Source organism: Antechinus flavipes, chromosome 3 (genome assembly GCF_016432865.1).
Source record: "Antechinus flavipes isolate AdamAnt ecotype Samford, QLD, Australia chromosome 3, AdamAnt_v2, whole genome shotgun sequence".
Lineage (NCBI taxonomy): Eukaryota > Metazoa > Chordata > Mammalia > Dasyuromorphia > Dasyuridae > Antechinus > Antechinus flavipes.
The window spans coordinates 284946529-284972583 of record NC_067400.1 but is presented as its reverse complement, the minus strand read 5'-3'; the positions used below and the strand labels follow the sequence as shown (position 1 = coordinate 284972583).

Sequence of the window (26055 nt, the reverse complement as noted above, 5' to 3'; positions counted from 1 at the left end):
GAAAAATATGCTGAGAACAAATATAATCATCATTATCATGATTACATAAGCATAAAAATAAAGATAATTAGTTATTGTTTATGTATTTGACATTATGTAGAATTTGTCCAACATAAAGGTTACTTTTATATGCATTAAAAATCTCACATTTCTGTTTTAGTTTTTACTCTAGATTTTACTTAAACCCTATTGCTACTTTTTCTTTTTTTTTTTTAATTTTTTATTTAATAATTACATTATATTGACACTCGTTTCTGTTCCGATTTTTTTCCCCCTCCCTCCCTCCACCCCCTCCCCTAGATGGCAAGCAGTCCTTTATATGTTGGATATGTTGCAGTATATCCTAGATACAATATATGTTTGCAGAACCGAACAGTTCTCTTGTTGCGTAGGGAGAATTGGATTCAGAAGGTATAAATAATCCGGGAAGAAAAACAAAAATGCAGATAGTTTACATTCGTTTCCCAGTGTTCTTTCTTTGGGTGTAGCTGCTTTTGTCCGTCATTTATCAATTGAAACTCAGGTCTCTTTGTCAAAGAAATCCACTTCCATCAAAATATGTCCTCATACAATATCATTGTCGAGGTGTATAATGATCTCCTGGTTCTGCTCATTTCACTTAGCATCAGTTCATGTAAGTCTCGCCAGTCCTCTCTGTATTCATCCTGCTGGTCATTTCTTACAGAACAATAATATATTGCTACTTTTTCAAAGAAAGGTTAGACAGACTTTTTTTTGCAAGACATTTTTAATAACTACTTGCTCAAAACAATGTTGCAGAACAATGAATTTAACATAGCATCATCATTCATTGTAGATTTTCTTTTTACAACTTGGAAGGTGTAGAAACAATTCCAGGTAAGTAGAAAACAAAAATAGCTTAATTATTTGAAATAATTATAGTAGGAGCATTTGTGATTCACTAGGTAAACATTTATAAAATTCTCTTTGTGTGTCAGATCATGCTAGGTACTAAAGAAATAAATGGAAAATAAATTCCTACCTTTTAGAATCTAGCTTTCCAAGTTAGAGAGGTAGAGGAGGAGAAGGAGAAGATAACTGCATACAGAGAAGAAATACAAAAAAAAAAAATTGTGCATGTGTGTGTATGTGTATAAAAATGAGTAAAGGGAGAGAGGCCATGAAAATCCTACAAGTGTAGGTATTTTGTAACAGTAGATATTTTTCTGTGGTATTCTTGTTATTCTGTGATATTCTGAGTTATTCTTGTCAGAGATCAGAGTGTGAAATTCCTAAATGATTTCTGAAATCCTTTTGGCTATCATTAATAGCAGACATTTAGAAGGGGACATGATACTAAAGAGCTACTGTCCTAAGGTTAGACTCAATATTGTTTAGTCAATCAACAATGCTTACTAAGCCCCAGGCATCATGCTGAATGTGGAAAACACAAATATTTCTACTTATATTCGTACATATACTTCTATTTGTAGAAAGATAGTTCCTATCTTCAAGGAGCTTATATCCTAATAAGGGAAGACAACACATAGAGAAGCTGAAAAGTGGAGGAGGGTTTGACTCATCAATCATTAATCTTTATAACATACTTTGAAAGACTTAAAAATTTCTTCAAGGAAAAAGTCTGAAAGTTGATAATGATAATTCATAGCAATAAGATCAGTGATTTCTATAAATATAGAGAACTTCTGTTGAGGAAATTCCTTCTCATAATGCAGGTAATTATTTTTTTTTCTGTAACCTAGCTCTGCACATAAATGGAAAATAGATTCATTATGCCATTTTTTTCCTAGCAAGGTATGGAAGCATACCCACTGTATACAAAGGTAATTTACCCCCCCCCCCAAAAAAAATTAAGATTTGAGGAAAACATCTACTTCTTTTCATTAAAACAATGATAAACATTTTTAAAATTTCATGTTAATAACTACTTCTTTTGTCCCAGATCAAACTGCTCCCCATTGATTTTGGGAAATTATAGGGGCTGAAAATATCATAGAAAATTATATCCATGAACTAGACTTTTTTCATTTAAAAAAAAAAAAAAACATTTGAACAGCAATAGGATCAGCATCTACCATTATTTAAAATTGTTATCTCCAAGTTTTTGAATGTATGCTACATAAATTATTTTTTCCTGGTGAGCATATTGGAGGTGGGGTGAAGGAAAGAATTTTCCCAATGGCTTCTGTGCAACTGCTTCAGTGAGTGCTCAGTCTGGAGTAAGATTGTTATTGTCCTCAGGGGCTAATTCTGGCCTTTGAAGGGGAATGGTTGGGAGCATTCACAGTTGTAGGAGAGGGTGGGAGTGGAGTCAGTGTTGGTCTGTAATCAGTGAAGGATGGTTGTGGTTGTCTTGGAGACAAACCCCATGATTGTGGGAAGGATAGGATGTATTCCATTTTCTGACTCTCAGATTGACTGATCATACATCCCATAAGGTCTTTCCATGGCACTCTGGTCTGGAGTTTTCCTTCTAAAAGGAGGCAGAAGTATCAGATTCCCTGTATAATTAATCAATAAACATTTATTAAGCATTTATCATGTGCCAGGCAATGTGCTAGAATCTGAAGATACCAACATAAAGAATGAAATAATATCCACTGTCAGGAAGACTTAAAATGAAGTGCTATTAAAAAACATTATTCTACTTTAAAAATCTTGCTCCTGAATCCATAGTATTTTGATTCCATGAAAGAGGAAAATTGAATTTGGAGAATTTCTAATGATGCTATTACTACATACCTCATTATGTGCAATAATTTCATTCCTCAGAAAGTAAAACGTGATATCTAAATTAAACTTTTAAAAATGAAAAAACATATGGAAAAGATTTTATATTTTAAAATGATGTGATGAATCGTTTTATGGATTGTTACTCCCCAGTTTATTATTTTTTTCTAAATTTAGATTTTATATATTAGGTTTGCTGGTCTTGAAATTTATCAATGTGGAAATCTCCCTATTGAAGTAACTTGCCACTTTTTCTGTAGGTGATACTCTTAAGAGTGCTCTCTGAGGAGATGATGAGCTTATATGACATGTCCATAGTGAAATGGCCAGGAAATGTCCGAGGCAGTATTTGAACTCAGACCTTCCTGACTCCAAAGTCTACCTTCTATCCACTACACAAAACTCCATCTTTGTATTCCTTCATAGATTTATACACTTGAGAGCCATAAGAAACCTTAGGGATTATGTAGTCTAATCATTTTCAAAGTATTTGTAATAGAAGAATATTTCCCCCCTAAAAGCAACTTTAGTAGAACTTTTATAAAATGTTTTTGAGAAATATTTAATGCCAGTTATTAATGAGATTCAACAAATTAGCCTGATTTTTTTAAATAATCTGGTATTTTCGAATTACTTTTATTACAGATAAAGCAGCTTAAAAACATCTTAGTACAAAGAATGAAACTGTCTGCTTTCAATGTATTTTATAATCAATGAAGATATTGGATATGATATCTCACAATAATTTTACTTCCATAAGCCTGTAGCTGTTTATCTTATTTCTTTTCTTCCTTTCTTCCTTTCTTTCCTTCTTTCCTTCCTTCCTTCCTTCCTTCCTTCCTTCCTTCCTTGCTTGCTTTCTTTCTTGCTTGCTTTCTTTCTTGCTTTCTTTCTTTCTTTCTTTCTTTTGTTATGTTTCTGATCGGCAGCCAGTTGCTTCCATGGGTACTGGCTGAAACTAGAGTCAGAAAAGCCTGAGTTCAAATTCATCTCAGACATATTGACTGTGTAATCCTAGGCAAGTCTTTTAACCTCTCTGCCTCAGTTTCCCCAACTGTTAAATAGAGATAATTGTAGTACTTACTTCCCAGAATGTTTTTGAAGCTCAACTGAGATAATATTTGTGAAGCAGTTAGTACAGTGCCTGGTTCATAATAGGTTCCGTATAAATGTTAATTGCTATTATTACTATTATTATTGCAAAATTTAAAGAGTTATCTCTTTAAATTCATTATGCTTTATTTGTAAGCATCTCTGTAAATTTACTGAATTATGGCTTCTCTCCTCTCATTGGCATCCTTTGATCAGTCATATAGTTTTAGGAAAGCTGTGTTAGATTTATGTTGTTTTTCAAGAAAATTTAAATTTTAAAATATTGGTAGCATATATTATGCATCAAGGTCCCAATCAGATGATGAAGATAGCTAACATCAGATTTGTGCTTTTGTATTGATAACAATAATAGAAATAATATTTATTTAATTCCCTAAAGTTTGCAATGGGTTTTGCATTCATTATTTCATTTTATTTTCGCAAGTGCTATTTCATTTCCAAAGATATAAAGAAAAGTTATTCTGATACCATGTTATCACCACAAATGATTTATTTATTTATTACAAAATTCCCAGCATATCTATATAATTGGCCCAAAGAGCTAAGGTAGAGATGGAAAGCCTATTTACATATAACTACTAATTATTTTAATATATTACTATTACTACTGACGTAGAGACTATTTTTACATATAGGGCAACTGAGACAAACAGAAGTTAAATGACTTATCCAGGATCACAGAGCTAGTGTGTGAGGCTTTATTTGCATTTGGGTCTTCCTGAGTCTAACTCCAACATTTATCAACTGAACCACCTAGGGACCTGGCAGAATTAATAGATGTTCAAACTACTATTGAAATTTATATAAAGTAGTAAAATTATTGTGAGAAGCAGACTAAAACCTAAACCAGAGATTATTAATTTGGTATCCATAGACCCTCGATTACATAGAGTCCATGCACTTGGACTGGAGAAAAAATATTTTTATTTCAGCAAAATTGGCAATTCTTATCAATTTTATCGATTTTACTTTATTCATTTAAAATATTATTTGGAAAGGGAGCCTTTAGGCTTCACTAGATTACCAAGATGATCCATGATACAAAAAAAAAAAAAAAAAGACTTAGAACTGACCTAAACTAATAAGGAGAATCTAATTTGAGGCCTATTCTAAAGAATATTTTAAGCATCAAAACATGTTCTCACTGTTTTTTCTTCAGATCTAAAATGAACAAGACTCTTGGTTTTTATTGATTCTTTTGACTTTATTCTTCAATCTACAATTAAATGCTTCACTTTTGAGAGGGTTCAATAGGTCAGGTGGTGACTTGGAGGTGTCCAGGAGGGTACCCACCTCCCATTGACATTTTTGGACAAGTCATTCAATTTTAAAAAATTGATTAGGTGTGTTTCTAGAACAATTTTTAAAATGTAGCAACATTTTGGACTTCAAAAATGTGAGATGATATTGCTTTTAATATTACTATAGTGTTTGCACGGAAAAGAGAATAAACAGAAATCACAGAAACTTATCAATTGTCCAAAGTTGCATTACACATCTTTTTGATCAAGGTAACATTATTAAAACCAGTCATAATTTACAAAGTAGAAGAATCCATGTAGCTGTAACTTACTATCATATGAGATGAGATGTCCTCAAGTACAATTGTTTCATCACACTGAATATTAAGAGCTTGCTGGCATCATTTTAGTTTCCATTCATTATTTTTACATCTCTGGATGCTTTTTTGACACTGCTACAAATTTCTCATCCCACTTTTCAAGTGGGAATTCATTTTTTAAAATCATTTTAAAATTGGTGTAGAAGGTCACGAAGTCAACTCAGATTAAAAATGAAATAAACACATTCATGCCATGACTGGGTTTGGAGAGAGATGCTAGTTTCTATTTTTAATCCTTTACCTGTTTTGTGTCTTTGCCTCAGGGAGGTCAGAATCTCATATAGAGGACAGTGTGTTTTGTTGTTTTTGAGTGACCCAAATTATTCTTAAATGTCCATTAATCTTGTTAATACTGAAACTACAGGGAATTGAGGAAGTAAGACTGTTGATTAGGGAAAATATTCTTAGGTATCTGTGATGTTATAACATTTTATTGGCATACTTTCTATTCTTTTCTTCAAAAAAAAATTTGATTTTTGATCCTAGCAAAATTCTTTGAAAAGTCTTGAGAATTAATGCAGGAACTCAAGCTTTAAGTTATTATATGGATTGCTGATTTAATAAAGGGAGCAATTATTTTTCTCTCCTAACTCATAAAGTTCAAATCTAAGAAGAGAGATACATATTATCTTTGTCACAGGTACTAAATTAGAAGTCTCATGTCTTCTGAATTTCCAGGGTGTTCATTTATTATATTTATCCCTAGAGGTTGTTTTTATTTTTTTTTATTGCTGCTTGTTTCAGATTCAGGGAATTTGCTTTAAGCAGTCTTTGAATCTTTTTGGTTGTCCAAGACCCTTAGTTTGTGTTTTAGTCCTCTTTCATGAATTGATTTACTATGTTCTGTTTATAGTCTGTGTAAAGTTTCAGAACCATTTATGTGTGTAGATGCAAATCTTGCATTCCTTTTGGTCTTTTCATTGTAGTTCACAAAAGACAGGATTTGAGAGTAAAACTGAATAATGGCTGGCCAGAATACTGTTTGCACAGCTGCATTTAGGCAGTGACCAAACCTTGAAAAAGCCGAGGAGAAGGAGAAATGAATAGAAACTCTTGTTGCCTAATCATGAAGTTTCTTGGACACACTGCTTTGAATGATATGAAGTCATTACATATGTTGGGTCAGTGCTCTTCTTTTGCCTCTTCTCCCTGCTTACTGGTCTCCCAAGAGAACAACTAACTACCCTCTCTGTCATTAGAGTAATTAGAAAACATTTTTCTAGGATAAGATGACATCAGTAAATAATGCATGTAATGTACCTAAAATTAGATCTTGCATTAAATATCACCCTGACAGCTGTCTAATGCAAAGATATGGGGTAAGACAGTATTGACATATCTGTCTCTTTTCCTTGTGAGTTGTAGCCTTTGAAAGTAGGCTACCAAGCAATAATTTAATCAAAAGAATCAGAACAGCATTAAGCTCCAGTAAATAGTAGGTCAGCATCAATGCCAGACTCAAACTGACAATGTATTAAGTTCTGACTTGTGACATTGCAAATAGCTTCTAAAAGTTTGCCAGGGATTCCTGGCAAAAAGCTGCAGTTTCACAGATTTAGAACTGGCAGGGACTTAGAAGGCAACCAATAGAGCCCCCTTCATGTTATAGGTAAAATGATGGATGTGTAGAAAGAAATGACTTTCCCGGTGTAACAAAGGGTGTTATTAAGAGAAGGGATTTGAAATGAGTTCTTCAGTTTCATATGAATCATATATATTGAAATGTTGATAGTAAAAGATTAGATCCTGATGATGGATCCATTGTCTAAAGATTAGGGAACATTGATGTGTGTTTTTGATGGGACTTGAGTGGTTTTTTGTTTGTGAACTTGTCAGTTTATTTATATAAGTTTGAAAAGGAGGTTACTTCTACCCTTTATTATAATGAGTACAGTCAGATATTCCTTTTTATAATTAAAATAATTGTCATTAATTATATTAGTGCACTTTAATGTGTTAAGGACCCAGAATCTCAATATGAGAACTCCAATGCAAATAACAATTAATCACCTACCATCTTGGTGAGTTGTCTAAAGAGAAGGAAGGAAAAGTGTGATCCATGATCACAAAAGCTATTAAAATGTCAAAGGAAAAACTTAAATCTATACCTTCCTAACCCCCCAAGTCCAATATAGTTTCCAATATTTCTGAATGTAAAAGAAATCCTTAGGAAGTTACAGGGGACAGTAGATAGAGTGCCTGGCATGGACTCAGAAAGACTCATCTTCTTGAGTTCAAATCTGGCCTCAGATATTAACTAATGTTGTAACCCTGGGCAAGTCAGTAAACCCTTTTTGCCTTAGTTTTTTCACTATAAAATGAGCTGGATAAGGAAATGGCAAATCACTTTGATGTTTCTGCTAAGAAAACTCCAAGTATGGTCATAAAGAGTTGTATTCAACTAAAATGACTGAACAGCAAGAAGAGAAATCCTAATAGTGACAGATCTTTATTATGATTGGAAAACTACACCTTGGTTTAGGCTATGGGAGATTCATTAATTTATTTTTATTGTTTCCTTTTTTTTTCCTCATTGCCTAAGGAAACTTAATAATGCCAGAAGTCTAGGCATCACTACCCCACCAGAGTTCACATGTTTCAGTATCACTTTAGTCTTAAAGTACACTTTTCTCACATTGGCTCTGTGAGATAAATAGCATAAAAATATTCATTCTTATTTTACAGGTGGGAAAATACTTTCAGAGTGAATAGGTGACTTTCCTAAGATCAATTTATTAAAGAATGACAGATATAGAAACTCTTAGTCTTCTGATTCCAAATCCAGGACTTTCCCCACTGTTCTAGCTTTCTTCTTATCTGTTATCCCCACTTGGCTGCAGTCTGCTGCCTCTGGCTATAACCCATTTCCTTGAATATGGGGGTTGAGAGTCTGAAAAAAAGCTTCTTTAGTTTGTGCAGATGCCTATCTATTTGGTATGTGCCAGATATCAAATTTCACCTGAGAGGCATTATGATTTGGCGTCCTTAATGGAATAGAGCTAAAATACTATTGGTGATATATGTAAAAAAAAAAAAAAAAAAAAAAGCAGACATTATAAAAATCTCTCATTTACAAAATGTTTTATAAATACTTAATGGCAAGTAATCAATTTTCACTATCTATAGTTTTCTCCCTTTTCAAGGCGGGGGCTTTATTCCTTTACTTGATTGATGATAATTATAACAGTAGAACAATAAATCAGGATTCAAATTGATAGATATATCATCTTTACTTTGGGGAAAAATTAAGAAGTGTTTTCTGAATAATTTTTAACCATTTGATACTGTGTTGAAAAAAACACAATACAAAGAAAGATGTAATATATGCAAATAAACTTTTATAGGAATAATATCCTCTGGGATACTTTTATAAGAGCACAACAGATATTTTACTCATTATCATAGCTGCACTAATAACTTGTCTAGCCTAGATCATAATCAACTTGCCCCCTAATGGGATACAAATTTTTACAATGGAAACTTACTGCTTGTGGTTAATATCAGCATAAAATGTCATTGTATAAGGAAAAATTCCTTATATAAATCAAAAATGGTAAATTAAATTATACATCAGTGTCATTTAGAAATGTATGTGTTCACCCTGGGCAAGCCACTTAACCCCAAATGACTTAGGGAAAAAAAAAAAACAATAGAGGGATACCAGAGTTTTGCACTGGTTGACAGAAAATGGGCAGGTAGATAAGATGACATACTGATTTGACTGCTGGGCCTAGAGTCAGGAAGATTTTTCTTTTTGAGTTCAAATCTGGTTTCAGACACTTGGTAGTTATCTGACCTTGGTTAAGTCACTTAACCCTTTTGCCTCAGTTTCCTTATTTATAAAATGAGCTGGAGAAGAAAATAGTAAACCATTCCAGTGTCTCTGCCAAATGAGATGCCAATGAGGTCATAAAGAGCCAGACACAACTGAAAAAAATATTAGATTACTTAGAAGGAAGTCTTTCATATGTTACATAGATGGTCTATGAATTATTTATGGAAGAGCACAAATATAAATGGTATTAGATGAAAAAGTGTAGAAAGGTTGTAATTTATACCTATTCAAGAAATGTCCACATTGATCCCATTGCATTTAATTCAATAAACTTTTGGTAACCATAAAAAAAAAAGAAATGTATGTCTTCATAGATGCATATGAATATATTTATATATACGTACTTATATTATTTTGCTTCGGGAATTCATTTAGATTTTAGAAATGTTTTAGATTTTAGAAAGCCATATCTTTTTATTCTTTTGTTAAGAGTTGTTTGGCTAATCTCCATTTCTTGGTTATGTTATGGATCATGGTATTCATAACACCCTACCTTACAATCATTGTACCTTAACTTGCATGTTACTTCATTTTATTCATGTCACTTCAGAGGGTAGTTGCCTCTAAGGGTTTGAGGAAATGATAGTTTGTAATTTGTACTGAGCTTCTTTTGTTAATAGTGCTTCAAATACCTAAGACTTAAGGTTATTATGGGAAAACTGATGAAGACTTTCCTCCACCTATAGCAGAGTTTTTTGATTTGGTTCCCTGCTCCAAAGATCCATAAGATAGATGTCAGTGGGAGCACTTTCTTTGGGGAAAAATATTTCCATTAAAGAGAATCTTTCCATAAGATGTTCTGAAATTGAGTGCTGTGCTTAGAGAGGGAATGTGAGAATATATGAGTAATTGACAGACAGAGATTGAAATAGAATTTGTCCAGGGGATAGTGGCCTAATTTTGTTAACATAGATATTTTTTAAGGAATTCCAAAAGACCTATATTTGTTATACCCATTCTGAAAATATTGACATAAAAAACGTCACAAGTTCTTTGGCACAAATATACTTAGAAATGAAATAACCTGGAATGTTTCATTGATAGGACAAGAAGCAAAGAATTTCTGACTCGAGCTGTAAAGATGAAGAGAAGTCATCATGAGGCAGATGATTGATAGCTAGACAGATATAGACAGATGGATATAGATACATATAAATATACATTGAGATCAACATATATAGCAATATAAGTATAGATAATGGATACAGCGATGAAAGAAACTCTGAACAGTAGAGATTCAAAATAAGACTTATTATGTATTGTAAGTAGATCTCAGGGGTTGTTTTGAGATTATGTTTAATAGCAGAAGAATCTTTTTATTCCCATCTTGTTTCTGTGCCAGACTCTTTCCACCTGAGGTCCTGTTATAAAGAATTAATGATTATTTTATTGTTCAAGTGAAATGATTGATTGGCAGCCAACTCAGAAGGCAGTTGAATTATGTGTGTATGTATGTTTTAAGCGTTTTAGTTGACCTAAGATTTCATTTGTACAAAGAACTCCCAATTGTATAAATCCCACCCATCAAAGAATATTGGCAATTTATGTATAATGTATATTCTTAGAGCACAAGTTCTTTACCTGGGCTCAGTGAAACAGAATACATAAATTCTGATAATTACATTCCAATGTAATTATGGTTTCCTTTGTAGTCCTAGCTATTTTACTTTATGCATTTGAAAACATTTTAAGACTGTTACATCAAAATGTTACACTAACAACAAAAGTTAAGAATTCCTGTTTCTTTTTTTCCCCTGAGAGTTATCTAGGGCATTGAGAGGTTAGCGGATCCCTTAGTGTATCAAAGGAAGGACTTAAAACCAGATCCTTATGATTTCAAGCTGACCCTCTATCAACTTTATTATTGTATTATTGTTTTCTAAATCTTATCTTACTGCTTGCTCTTTGCCCTCCATAAAGCCAGAAAATCACTAATTTGGCAAACATTCTAGGTCACATAATGAAAGTAGCACTTCGTAACACTCTCATTGCACTCTCACAGTGTTTCTCGTGGACCCCTATCATATACTCTGTTAAACAGCAACTTTCTTGATGATGGCTCCCTTGTTTCATTCTTTATATCCCCAACAATGTCCACCAGATTGTGTAGCATGTGGTGCATGAAATAAATACTCAATAAACATTTGTAGAATGTTGAATGTTCCCATTACTAGATTGGTTTGTTGACAACAGCTTTGTAATATGTTTGAAGATTGAGAATATATAAGACCATCCTTATTATCTCACTTTCCCAACTTACTTACATCATAATATTTTTGTCCATTAATTTTTCCATGTAAATTTCATTATGATTTTATCCATTCTTCAAAATCGCTGATTTATACCTGTTAGAGATCTTTGAATTCATTTAGTTAGAACCATTTCCCTTTATAATTAAAGAAATAGGCCCATACAAAAACAGGTACAATTTGCTCAGTCACAGAGAATAAAATGGTAGAATTGAGTGAGATATGTGTCAAATGTTCTGACTTCAATCCAACCCACCATATCATACTGCCATTCTGTTTATTGATATAAATTGTATGAACTTTAAAATACTGTTATTTTTGCTGCATTAATCTGATTTATCTAGCAACAATGAATGTCTTCTTCCGCCACACACATCCTTGTATCAGGCATTACAACTTAAAATCATCCTTATTATAATCACAGATAATTCTAAATTAATTACTAAGTATTTATTTGTTACTGTAAATGGGATTTCTTTGTATTTTTTTATTTTTACCACTAATATATATGAAAATCAAATAAATTTTGTACATTATGTCTTATCCTTGTTCTAGTCTTACGATTGTATATTCTGCCTACCAGAACAAATTGTCTCTATCATTATTTTAGGTGAAATAATTGTATTTTCTATCTATGGCATTAGTATGTCATCTGAAAATAATGATACTGTTAATTCTTCATCCCCCAGTCTTCATTTTTAGATATCTTTCCCCGATTGTGTAAAATTTCTAGAATTTCCAATAAAAAGTAAAGTATAACTGTAAAAACAAGTAGCCTTACTTTGTATCTATTTTTAATGAGAATGCTTCTAATCTTTCTCATTTGTTTTATTTTGATATTTAGGCTCAAGGTAATTATTTTATTGTGTCGAGGAGAATGTCATTCTATTTTCTTAGAGGGATATTGAATTTTGCCAAATTTTCTGAATTGACATAATTATATGTTTTTTTGGGAGCTTGAGGTTTATGTGTTTTATTGTGTCAATAGTTGCATATCACTTTTTCCTGCTTTAAATTAAATGAGCTTTGCTGTGATAAATAAGTCAAAACAAATAATTTCTTCTTATAGGTATGAATCGAGCATATTTTGTTCTTTGACTGAATAGTGAGGGCTTCTTTACTCAAATTACAAATTAATACCAAGCTGGCATACAAGTTACATAGTTATATTTATATGAGATCATTACTGTCATTCAAAACTGTGTATGTCAGTGATAAGTGATTTAGTAAAACAAAACAAAACAAAAAAGTCTGGGTAAGTAAGGGCTTAAAAGATTTGAGTACTAGTTCAATTCTGTCATAAGTTTCTTTGGTGACCTAAAGCAGATCACTTAAATTCTCTTAATTTCAGTTCTTTCCTTCTATAAAATGATGGACTTGTATTGTGCATCTATACACATGGCTGCCCTGTTATTAGAGCTACTTTGATATTTCTTAACCCAGTATGGCTATCTTAACCCTTCAGATTTATACTACTGAGCACAAGCTTTGCTTATGTATTTATGGTGTGTATGTGTATAGGTGAAAGAGAAGGGGGACAGAAGGGTGAAAAAGAGAGATAGACAGTTACAATGATAGAGAGACAGAAAGATTCTCTTGAAGTATTTAGGAAGATGAGTTCAGATGCACTTCCATTTACTAGCTCTGCAGCCACCAACAAGTTGTAACCTCTTTTTGTTTCTTCATCTATAAAATGGGGATGACAATTACACCTCACAAATTTGTCATGATGCTCAGATGAAATAATACATTTAAAGCACTTTACAAATCTCATTGATTATTATCTGTAAACTTGCACCTGATTCTGACATGCTATGATTCTATGGATTTTTCCTCGTTACATTTTAAATTCTTTTTTAGTAGTCTTTAATTCTGCTTAAAGTGAAGAAATGGGAAAATGGAGGGGAGGGGCGGGGCATTTTAAGAAAGAATTATAGATTTGCACATTTGGAGGGAATTGTTATGTTACCATGCCAGAATTCATAAAGACATAATAATCTCGGGGAAGGAAGAGAGTGCAGGAAAATGAGATCTCTGGGAGCCTTTGGTAAAGAAATTTGAACTAAAGCCGACAATATTCACCATTTTTTGAGATCTTTTTTTTCTCATCACTAAAGAGAGATTGTAGCACAACTTTAGGAAGCCCAAATATTTGCCTTCCCATTTTGCCCCTAAGAGGTTCAAAGAAGGCTTCAGTTCTCTTAAAAATATGTAAATAAATAAAAGTCCCATTCCTAACCCTGTTCTTTTTTATTGTTGTGAAATTCTATAACAATACTCCATAAAAAGACTCAGTCCTTTAAAGAAAGGATTATAACATAAAATCTTATGTTTAGGGCTACTACCCATAATAACAGCAATAGTAGAGCTAAGGAAATCCTGAAAATGCCATTAAAAATTAAGGTTATTATTTCATATTCATCAGTTGCCTGTTTCTTACTTATTAAGGATGACAGGCTGTTCCCCAAGTACTGAAATTTAGCTCTACCTAGCTAAACTTTCTCATTCTCAAAGAAAAGTCTTTTTTTCTGTTTTTCTGTTGTGTGAAAAATAGAATAATTTTCAAAGGACCATATTCAAAAGTCTTAGAAGAATAATCAGTTAATTGATTTATTGACTTGTTAAGGACTATTTAGTCATAGTAATGAGCAACTTGTCTTCCATTGTTGAAAGAAGCTTTCTTAATTATTACCACAAAGCCCTTGGTTTGATTTGTAAAGCACAAGCATATTATATATGCATGGATAGATAACAAAGAATGACTCCATTGACAGCATGCTCTAAAGAATAAGCACAAATGTTATAACTGAAGGAGTAATATTCAAAGAATTATAAAATTTTAAAAAATCATATAACATTAAAACTTTATTGAATATCTCTAAACAATGCATATTTATTTCAGAAGGAATTCTAGGACTTTATTATATATAGTATCTCAGGTCTATCCTTATGTCATTCTCAACTTCAGAAGGTTATCATTATAGAATATGCCACGTCTTCAGAAGCAAAGCACTCATTTGAACTTCCTGATTACTTAAGCCTAAGAAAATGTGTTTCTTCCATAGCATATAGTTTACAGTTAAAGACTGAAATCTGGGAGAAAGATATACTAACAGCAGAAAAGAACAATTAACAAATTTGTTAATAAGGAGCTAGAAGCTTAGCTAAAATGTCATAATGAATAGTTATTAATTTAAAGTAAGGAGAAATGCTGGATCTGTGATTTCATAGGTAAGGGGTGAGGGAAAAGTATTAATGCTAAGTGGCAACTTCTTTGGAATTTATAGTCTCAGAAAGTGGGTAGAATGCTGATTTGCTTCACACACACACACACACACACACACACACACACACACACACACACATTATGTGTGTTTGTGTGTCTAAAACATTTGGAAGTAAAACCCAGATTTCATAGCATCTCTTCTTTATCCACTTAGAGAGAGTAGGTGCTGAGAAAAAATCTAGACCTATAGCAGCCAGCAAGAAATCTATGAGACTGCCATCTACTAAGTCCCAACTGGGAGAGAGGATCAAAGTAAGGCCTGGGGACCAACATTCACCTAGTGAAAGTCACAAACTCTTGCTTAATGGGGCACAGAAGTCCCTCCCTAGCTCCCATTCTGTGGGCAGAGGAATCTCAAAGACTCTAATTCATGGGAGTCAAAAATACAGTAAACATAGTCCTTCCAGAGAGGTCATAATACCTCTCTGCCCTTTTAAATAAGAACAGAAAGAATAAACAGTTATTGGATGATTATGAGGCACTATACTAATAAGGTTAAAAGTCTGATAGACTTGGATGTAGGAGCAGCCAGATTTCAAAACCCATCTCTGGTATTCATTATTCATTAATAGATAAGTTTCAGCCTCTTTGAGCTCATTTCTTCATCTGTAAAATGGAGATGTTAGCTACTGTTGGGTTGATTCTCACAGGGTTGTAAAGATATAATAGGATAATTGATACTGTGTAAAAAATACTTTGTGAACCTTAAAGCACTCAGTTAATGTCAGCAGATATTATATAGGAGGAGCATATAATCCCTTTAGATAGATGTGGTTTGAACATTAAACAAAACAAATATAATAAGAGATTTAATTACCATTTCAAGATAAAAGAAATATTTACATATCCATAGAATAAGTGAAAGTTTGTTCAAAATAATTCAGGCAACATATTTTGGGCTAATTAAGAGTTCCTATCAACCTATAATGTACTTGGGTGAGCATGTTTTTTTTTTTTTTATTAATTAAACCTTTTTATTTACAAGTCATATACATGGGTAGTTTTTCAACATTGACCCTTGCAAAACTTTCTGTTCCAAATTTTTCCCTCCTTCCACACCTTTCCTTAGATGGCAAGTAGTCCAATACATGTTAAATATTTTAAAATATATGTTAAATCCAATATATATATATATATATATATATATATACATATTTATACAGTTATCTTGTTGCACAAGAAAAATTGGATCCAGAAAGAAAAAAAACCGAGAAGGAAAACAAAATGCAAGCAAACATCAACAGAAAGCATGAAATGTTTTTATTGTATTGTGTTCCACACTCTGTTCTCATGGTTCTCTCTTTGGGGGTAGATGGCTCTCTTTATCACTGAACAATTGGAACTGGTTTGAATCATCTCATAGTTGAAGAGAGCAATGTCCATCAGAATTGATTATCATATACTCTTGCTGTTGCCGTGTATAATGATCTGGTTCTGATCATTTCACTTAGCATCAGTTCATTTACGTCTCTCCAGGCCTCTCTAAAATCATCCTGTTGGTCGTTTCTTACAGAACAATAATATTCCATAACATTTCTACACCATAATTTATTCAGCCATTCTTCAATTGATGGACATCCATTCAATTTCCAGTTTCTAGCCACTACAAAAAGGGCTGCCACAAGCATTTTTGCATATACAGGTCCCTTTCCTTTCTTTTATATCTCTTTGGGAAAGAAGCTCTCTATACTACTGGGTCAAAGGGTATACACACTTTGATAACTTTTTGAGCATAGTTCCAAATTGCTCTGCAGAATGGTTGGATCTCTTCACAGTTCCACCAACAATGTATCAGTTTCCCAGTTTTTCCATATCCCCTCCAATATTCATCATTATCTTTTCCTGTCACCTTAGCCAATCTGACAGGTGTGTAGTGGTATCTCAGAATTGTCTTAATTTGCATTTCTCTGACCAATAATGATAAGGAGCGCCTTTATATGTGCTAGAAATAGAATCAGTTCTCATCTGAAAATTGTCTGTTCATATCCTTTAACCATTTATCAATTGGAGAATGGCTTGAATTCTTACAAATTTGAGTTAATTCTCCATATATTTTAGATATGAGGCCTTTATCAGAACCTTTGAATGTAAGAAGAATATGATTAATTTTTGGAGTAAGGCAATCAGGATTGATTGACTTGCAAAGGTCAAACTACTACTAAATCCCTGAGCCCAGATTCTAATTCAGGTTTTGACTCCAGACTTAGTCCTCTATCCATAGTGCCACCCAACTGGTTGAATTTTTAAAGAAATGTTGGACAATTATTGTATTAGGAGGAAAGAGAAATCACACCAAGATAGAGTGGTTGGAAAATGCTGAATGGAGGAGGTAAAATTTAAACTTGAGCCTAAAGTATTCATAGAATGTGAGTGGGCACAGAGAAGTAGAGGATGATTGTTTTAGCTAGTTGGTGCATAATGAGTAAAAACACAAAGATGAGAAAACTTAACCTCTAGGGACTGGTAATAAATTTAATTCAATGAAATGTGCTATTTACAGTAGGAATAGGAGGGGAAAGTCTGGAAATTAAGGTTGGTAGAAACCAAAGAGAACCTTTAATGACAGGTTAGGGATTTTCTACTCAGTCAACAAACTATAGTTAAGTACTTACTATATACTAAGCATTGGGGATACAAAAAATCCCCCACAAAACATGTTCTCTGTCTTTGGAAAGTTCACATCTAAAAGGAGAGACAACATGCAAATATCCCTATCTTTATCTATCTACATAAATACAGTATATATAGACATCTCTTTCAGTTGCAACAGGAGGGACCTGGGAAAGACATTTTTTAGAAGGTAAGAATAAAGCTAAAGAAACCAAGAAAGTTAGAAAGTTGACAAAAGTTAGGAGGGGAGCATTTAAATCATGGGAGATAGACAGTGGAATGATGTCTTAGGAGTTAGAGGTGGAAAGATTTTAGAGATTAAGTTGATTGAGAATATAAGCTCTTTGAAGTCATTTTTTTGTTTTTATACCATCAGTGCCTGGTACAAAGTAGGCATTTAATAAATGCTGAAAATTAAATCCTGTGTACTACTTCAATGATAGACGAGAAAACTGTCATCTAATTCTAAATATAAGATCCTTTCTATTTATCAAAAATGAACATTTAATATTTACTGTAAATTATTCAAAGACCTGGGGATGCAAAAGTTGCAAAAATAAAAATCCTTACTCTCAAAAAAATCATATTTTAATGAGGAGAAAACATGTAAATAACTAGGTATGTACATGATACATACAGAGCAGATAGAAGGTGAGATATTGATTGGTTCTTTCTAATACATTTTATCCTTCTCTCTACTCTAATATTTCTGAACACAATATTGCTTCTTTGCCTCTTCTTTCAGGTGTACACTACTGAGTTGGAAGGGGCTTTTATCTAAGGAGTAACTAAGTGAAACGGTGGAGAGAGTGTTGGGTCTAGAATAAGGATGACCTGTGTTCAGATCTGGTTTCATAAATTATTATGAACCCTGCAAAACTCACTTAACCCCTTTTTTTTTGCCTCAGTTTCACTATCTAATGAGCTGAAGAAAAAAATGACACATGAGCAAACTATTCTAGTATCTTTGCCAAGAAATCCCAAACGAGATCATGACAAGTCAGACACAACTGAAAAACCTGAACAACAAAAAAGAAGGCTTTATTGGCAGACTATCTAGACCAATAAACTCCTTGAAGATAGGAATTTTTTTCTTTTTTTTTTGTCTTTCTGTATTAGTCCCTATAACAACAAACACTAAATATCTGTTTGTTGAGGTGAAGATAATTTGATATTAGGATTTTTTAGAATGGTTAAAGGTGTCTTAAGGTAAAAAAAAAAAAAGCTGGTTTTGATTTATTCACTATTGCTGTAGTTAGTTGTAGACATAACTGTTCCACTTTCCATATTGTGTTTATTATTAATTTGTTCCTTCTCTTCTAGTCTCCTTTTTTTCTAAAATTCTATTCTACTCTTACTTTAATAAGTATAAAACTTTCAAATATTAGTGTCTTTTTAATTAAATTCATAATTTGCTGCTTAAATGGAAGACTTTGCAATCTTGAACTTGAATGAAATTTCTTGGTTTCTTTTAAGATTGGGGGAGGGAGAATTTTAACCTGTGTCTCCAAACCTCTCAACATTTATGGAAGTTTCTTTTTTCCCATGTTTGAAAATTGTGAAAACAATTATGTTCTATGATAGCTTATATGCTTTAAAGTTATATGCCAAAATCTAACTCCATTTCTTTTTGCTGTATTTAAAAGTAGCATAATTAGTCTAAAATTTCAGAAATATACTGGATTGTAGACCTGACTTTAAATGGGCACATTAACATTTACTTTTTCCCCTTGTATCAAGTTAAAATGCTATGTTATGTATTGCAACATATTTTACTGTGTTATAGTTTTCAAGAATGGTGAAAATTATGGATATTGAAAATATTTTCTCAGAGTTTTTAATTCAATATCTTGTGGCTTTTCTTATGACAAAAAGTCATTGTAGCATCTAATCCTAACATTCATTTTTTTGTCTAGCTTCTTTAAAAACAAAGTGCAAGAATTTTAAAGTTGAGCTGGTGATATAACTTCTGACATTTTTCCTTTAATAATAATTACATAGCATTCTCTTATTCAAGTTTTTTTTTTCCTTCTCACAGTAGTTATTGATAAGAGAAATTAAGGGATGAGGGGAATGAGTAAATTGGTGAAAAAAATAGTCAAATTTATAGATAATTGTTATCATGCATAGAGAAGTTTGGGATTGGAAGGAAATAATCCCATATCTTCAATTTTATTTCACCAAAAGCAAATCAATCAATGGATATTTTCAAGGAGAGTATTCATTTTCTTTCCTTTTCTTATAATGGAAGTGAAAGAAGGTTGAAATTCAGGGATCATGATGGCAATATTTAATGTTTATATATTTGTGTTTTAAGTTTGGCTAAACATTGTAGGAGGGGAACTTTCTCATTAATTGAAAATGAGATAATTTTGAATTAAGTGAACTGGTATACAATCAGTTAGGTTTTTACAAATCATTATATATTTGCCATATCATCCTGGGAACCAGGAAGTCTGAGACTCACAGCTTGTGGTATTGTCTGTTGTGTTTTTATTTTTGTCTTTGAATCCCTAGAATTTATTGTGCTGGATAATGCATGCATTAATCTGTAGATTCAGTGATTTAGTAGGTTATTTCCTCCATTTTTCATTTTTTTCTGTGGATAGACATAGTAGATCAATAAACAAAATTGCTAAATAATTTGAAGTGTTTAAATACAAGATTTATTAATTTAGAATGCTACTAGAAGATTCAGCTTCATGGCTAAATAGATAGGAAGGAGTTCCAAGAAAGTTATCATAGAACATAATTGTTTTCACAATTTTCAAACATGGGAGAAAAGAAACTTCCATAAATGTTAAGGTACTATTAATGATATTCTTATGGATAATAGAATTTTACTAGTTGGGATGTTCCTTCAACTCTCCATCCCTTCTCACCCTCTGTGATTTTTGTCCATGTTTTTCTTCAAATCCTCCAGATAGGATTTATTGAAATTCTAGGAAGTTTCATTTTTTTATATATATAGAGTGCCAGTTATCACTTAGGCAGCAAATGTGTTATTGCCCAATCATGCTTTACAATTTCTCTGTAACTTTTTCTAATCATGAACATCTTCAACAATATCTTCTAAGTGAATTCTTGTATATGTCATCCTTAATAATAGAATGTGAATCAAGACAAAAAATATTTCTTAAAACAAGCATTGAATTTAGTGATAAAGATATATCTGGCTAGCTTTGGATCATTTTTTTACAATTTGCCTTTACATTATACTAACAATGATATTTCAATCTGGCATTGCTCAATTCTTTCTTAAATATTATTAGTAAACCATTGGATTATTTCATGAATAATAGTTGTGTGGTTGGCATTCTATTTGGAGAGGGGAATGGGGAGAAGAATGAACTCAAACTAGTACATATATTCTACCTGACATTTTTCTTTGTAGTTTTGAAATTTCTCCAAAGTGATCAAGTGTAGAACTTTCTTTTCCTTATTTCCATTTTTAAGAATCACCAGTCTTACTCAAAATCTTTTCATTTGAACATATCTGATCATAGAATATTTTAAATTCTTTTCATTTTATTCTATCTTGTACTTATTGTTTGGGTTGATGTATTTTCCTTTTCTTTTTCATTTTTTATAGGCCTGGATGATTGTCTTCAGCAGTACATTAAGAATTTTGAGAGAGAAAAGATCAGTGGTGACCAGCTGCTTCGAATTACCCACCAAGAATTGGAAGATTTGGGAGTCACTCGCATTGGCCATCAAGAACTTATACTGGAAGCAGTTGATCTACTATGTGCACTGGTAAGTTTCTTAAAGGATGTAACACTTGGGGTAAAGAAGACTTAATTTTTTATCGTTGAGATAATATAAGTTTATGAAAATAGTTTATGTATTCCTAAAGAGCACTTTTGGTGAATATATTAAAAGAGAGAAGAAAAGGTTATGAAAGCTATATACCACAATAGGACACATATTTATCATCACACAATTGATTGAAAGATGTAGATAATAAATAACCTCAGTGGACTTATTGTTTGTTGACAATTAAAAAAAAAAAATTATAGGGCAAAACACCACCTTAAAATCTATCTTCCAACATGGCAACTCTTGTGTCCATGTACAAACTATATAGGATTTTTTGAAAGTTATAACAGTTGAGATAACATTATTAAAAATCCTCTAATTATTAATATTAAGTGAGACAAATAACAGGGAAATATAATACGCCAAAGATATTCACTAGTCAGAAAAAATTGAATGCACAAAGTTAAAGAGGAATATCCATATAAAGAAGAAGATGAGGGCCTTCGATTGTTCTTGTTTGCAGTTAATATTCTGCTGATTGTACGATGCCATAGAGTTTCCTATAATAACTCAAAAGAATTTGAGATCTAACTATTTATTCAATAGAAATTAAATGGAAAGACCGATATTATCAAAACTATGATATGGATTTAGGTAGACAGCTTTTGGATCACACAGATATTTTCATATGTGCTCACACATATGCAAACATATATGTTCACCTTGGACAGATACCACAAATGGATAGTTAGGCCCAGAATTCAGCAAAAAAAAAAAAAAGACAATAAACTGGACTTCCTTTGGGAAACCTCAATGCTGCCAAACTTCTTTCTTAAACAAGATACATCTTTTAACAACAGTGTCCTTCCGTTGATTTTGTATGGCTTCAAAGCATGAAATAGCATAGTTTCTGAAGAACTGAAGTTTAAGATCAGCTAAAGATCAATAGAGAGATATGTGGTATGCTGAGCAATCTGTAGCACATTAAAAAACAATATTAAAGAGAAGTGATATAAAAAATGCCAAAGAAATTGAGCTAGGTCTTGATTAGGATGAATGATGAATCCCATAAAGTGGTTTCATTATTCTAATTCAAGCCGCATGGTTCCATTGGGATAGAACTGCATTTTTTATATATACAATTATAACTTCAAATAGTGAAAATACATATATACATGTAACCACTTTACAGGATTCATTATTCACACTAATCACGTATGTGAGTTGTGCTGGCCATGCAGTGAGAACTCAAGGTGACTCATGAACATTGGAATTCTCAAAACATCAAGAAACTGTGAAAAATATTCCCAATATATGGTGTGAGGCACTTCTCAACAACAGGACATGGAGGAGAGTAACATGGTATGTTCAGGTATAAAGAAATTATGATCTTTGTCACTGAGGGGAACATATATTATCAGTGAGATTGCAGGTTCATTAAAGCATTAAGAGAGCTAATAAAGGTAGAATTAAATTGAAGAAATCATATTCCCCAAACTCTCATCTAATGAGTAACATTCATGAATTCAAGTTTATAGAACCTAAAGCTGATTACCTCAGCCTAAAATTTGAACCTTCTCCAGGCTTTTCCAACTCCAGATCATTGACTTGTACTGATTAGAGATGAAGTTTTACTACTGTGTAAAAATTTTACTACCAAAAGTATTTTTTAATATTCAGGTTTTTTTAACATTATTCTTCTGCCTACTTCTTTGAAAGTTATCACTTTCTACATTGTCCATTGTCACCACTTTTATTTGACATAGACCTAGAAATTCTGAATATTTTAAGACATAAAAAAGAAATTGAGGGAAGAACCATGAATAAAGAAGAAATAACATGTCCATCCTTTGTAACTAAAATCGTTAATTTTACTAAATTAAATTTAATAAGAATAAAAATTTCATCAAACTGGCAACATGTAAATTAAAATCCACACAAATCATCAATATTTCTATTTAAAATAATACCAATAAAACTCAACAGGAAGAGAGAGAAGGAAATATTCCATTTAAAATAACTACAGAATATATAAAACACTTGGGAGTCTACTTGTTTTCTGTTTCTATCTTCTTCCATTGTTCTTGTCATCTCCCATGAAACCTAAGAAACACAGAGAGAGGGTAGGAGAGAGATGGGGAGAGAACGAGAGAGAGGGGTAGAGAAGAAGAGAGAGAGACAGAGGCGGAGACAGGGAGAGATACAGAGAGAGAAGGAAGGAGGAAGGGAGAGAGAGAGGGAAAAGGAAAAGGAGAGGGAGAAAAAGTCAGTGTCAGAGTCTTTGGAGAGTGATGTTTAGTCTATACTTAGTTTTTTGGTTGGGAATCAGTGCCAAGTTACAAATTATGAAGCTCTGTATATCAGCTGGTGTCACCATGTTCAGCTTCTTGGGGAAACTTAAAAATAGCAACTTGCTCTGAGAGTTTTTCATACCAGTCTTTGGGGAAATTCAATCAGTTCTAAAGCACCTTTCCTTCTTAAAGTATTCATTTGAAATTCATATTGCAGGTATTGTCTCTGAATATAAAGAGATGACAGAGTAGCCCTTTTATGGAAAAATCAACTTGGAAAAAGTCATGTCATTTTTCATAGTTTCTTCCAAACATTCCCCCTGAGAATTATAAATTACACAGTGCATTAAAAGATAGCTCATGTAAGAGCTCATGGAGGAGAGAAGTGACTATTTCAATGATCCCTTTACCAGGTTCTCCGAGAACACAAAATATTTCCCAGGAGAAAGTTTCATGCCAAGCATTGTCCACACATATTTTTTTAAGCCAATCTGGTTTTTAAAACTTTGTGATGTCTCATTCTTAAAAGTCTTCTCTAGAAACTAAATCTGAGCTTCAGTTTCTCAAGCTTTTTGACATCTCATTCTTAAATGTCTCTTTTTCTAGGTGGGTGTTTTCATGTCCAGTTCTTGAATTAGTACTCCCACTAAATGATGATAGAAGTGAAAGGAGATAAGAGTATTTTAGAATTAGCTCACTGAATCATTTTATGAAACAGGCATATTCCAAAAAGATTGCCTGTGAAACACATTTCTGAAAAGCAGATCCTATTTTCCAACTGAATTCCACTATAAAAACTGTAAATATTTTTCCAGAGGAAAAAAAGCACTTTAGTAGACAGGGTTGTAGTAGTAGTAGACAGGCCCCTGATATTTCAAATATTGAAGAGTATGTACTATTTTTGTTGTTCCTTCTCGCTTTTGGCATTGATTATCTTTGTTTTTTGTCACCACAAAAAAAAAAAAAAAAACATAAATTTTTTGTACATGTGGGTCCTTTTTACTTTTTTATGCTCTCATTGGACTATAGATCTAATAGTACTGTTACTAGTTTTATACTCCTTTGGGCATAGTTTCAAATGCCTTTCCAGAATGGTTGGATCAATTTACAATTCCATCAACCGTGCATTAGTGTTCCAATTTCCCCCACATCTTTTATAATATCATTTTCTTTTTTTTGTCATATTAGCCAATTAGCTTCCTGATAGCTGTGGGATAGTGTCAGAGTTGTTTTTAATTTTCATTTCTCTAATCAATAGTGATTTAGAGCATTTTTGTATGACCATAAATAACTTTAATTTCTTTGTTTGAAAACTGGATATTTTTATCCTTTGTCCATTTATCAGTTGGAGAATAATTTCTATTCTTGGAAATTTTATTCAGTTTTCTATATATTTGACTTAGATATATTAGATATAGATGTTGTAAAATATGTTTCCCAGATTTTTGCTTTCCTTCTAACTTTTATGGCATTTTGCATTTTATTTGTGCAAAAAAAAAAAAAAACCTCTTTGAATTTAATATAACCAAAATTACTCATTTTACATTTCATAATGTTCTCTTTTTCTTGCTCGGTCTTAAATTCTTCTTTTCTTCATAGATTTCACAGGTAAATTATTCTTTGATCTCCTAATTTGCTTACTACATCAGTGTTTATGTCTAAATCATGTGCCTTATTTGGCTTTATCTTAGTATATTGTGTGAGCAGTTAGTCTATGCTAGTTTCTATTCAGTTTTCCCAAGTGGTTTTTATTAAATAGTGAATTCATATCCCAGAAGCTAGAGCCTTTGAGCTAATCAAACAGTAGATTACTATAGTCATTGACTGTATTGCATCTTGTATATCTAACCTGTTCCTACCACTTAAAGAGTAAAAATTAGTTTTGATGATTGCCACTTTTTAATATAGTTTTAGATCTGGTATATTTATACTAACTTCCTCTGCATTTTTAAAATTAATTCCCGTGACCTTTATTTCATTATTATTCATTAATTATTCACCTTTTGGTTTTTTGAAATGAGTTTATGATTAGTTTTTCTAGCTCTACAAAGTAATTTTTGGTATTTTGATTAGTATGGCACTGAATAAGTAAATTAATTTAGGTAGAATTGTCATTTTTGTTATATTAGCTCAGCTTATTCATGGGCAATTAATATTTTTTTAGTTATTTAGATTCAACTTTATTAGTATGGAAAGTGTTTTATGCTTATGTCTGTGTAGTTCCTGGATTTATCTTGCCAGATAGACTACCAAATATTTTATGTTATCTATATATATTTTTAAAAAAAGATTTTCCCTATTTCTTACTGCTGGATTTATTGGTAATACGTAGAAATGCTGATTATTTATGTGGATTTACTTTATATCCTGCAACTTTGTTAAAGTTGTTAATTATTTTAAATAGTTTTTATGATACCTCTCTAGGATTTCCTAAGTATGCCATCATATCATCTACAAAGAATAATTTCTTTTTCCTGTCTTATTGCTAAAATTAACATTTCTAGTACAATTTTGAGTAGTTAGTGGTAAGAATGGGCATCCTTGTTTCACCCCTATTTTTACTGTGAACACTTCAAGCT

At 32.2% G+C, this 26055-nt stretch overlaps 1 protein-coding gene across 8 annotated transcripts in view; it reads left to right on the top strand.

The window, feature by feature from the left end:
• CNKSR2 (connector enhancer of kinase suppressor of Ras 2) overlaps window positions 1-26055 on the top strand; it is a 310360-nt gene that overhangs the window by 37482 nt on the left and 246823 nt on the right. For all 8 annotated transcript variants that reach the window (XM_051985120.1, XM_051985117.1, XM_051985122.1 and 5 more), the window contains exon 2: window positions 21019-21182. In XM_051985120.1, coding sequence (XP_051841080.1) covers window positions 21019-21182 — 164 coding nt within the window. The remainder of the gene's footprint in view (window positions 1-21018; window positions 21183-26055) is intronic.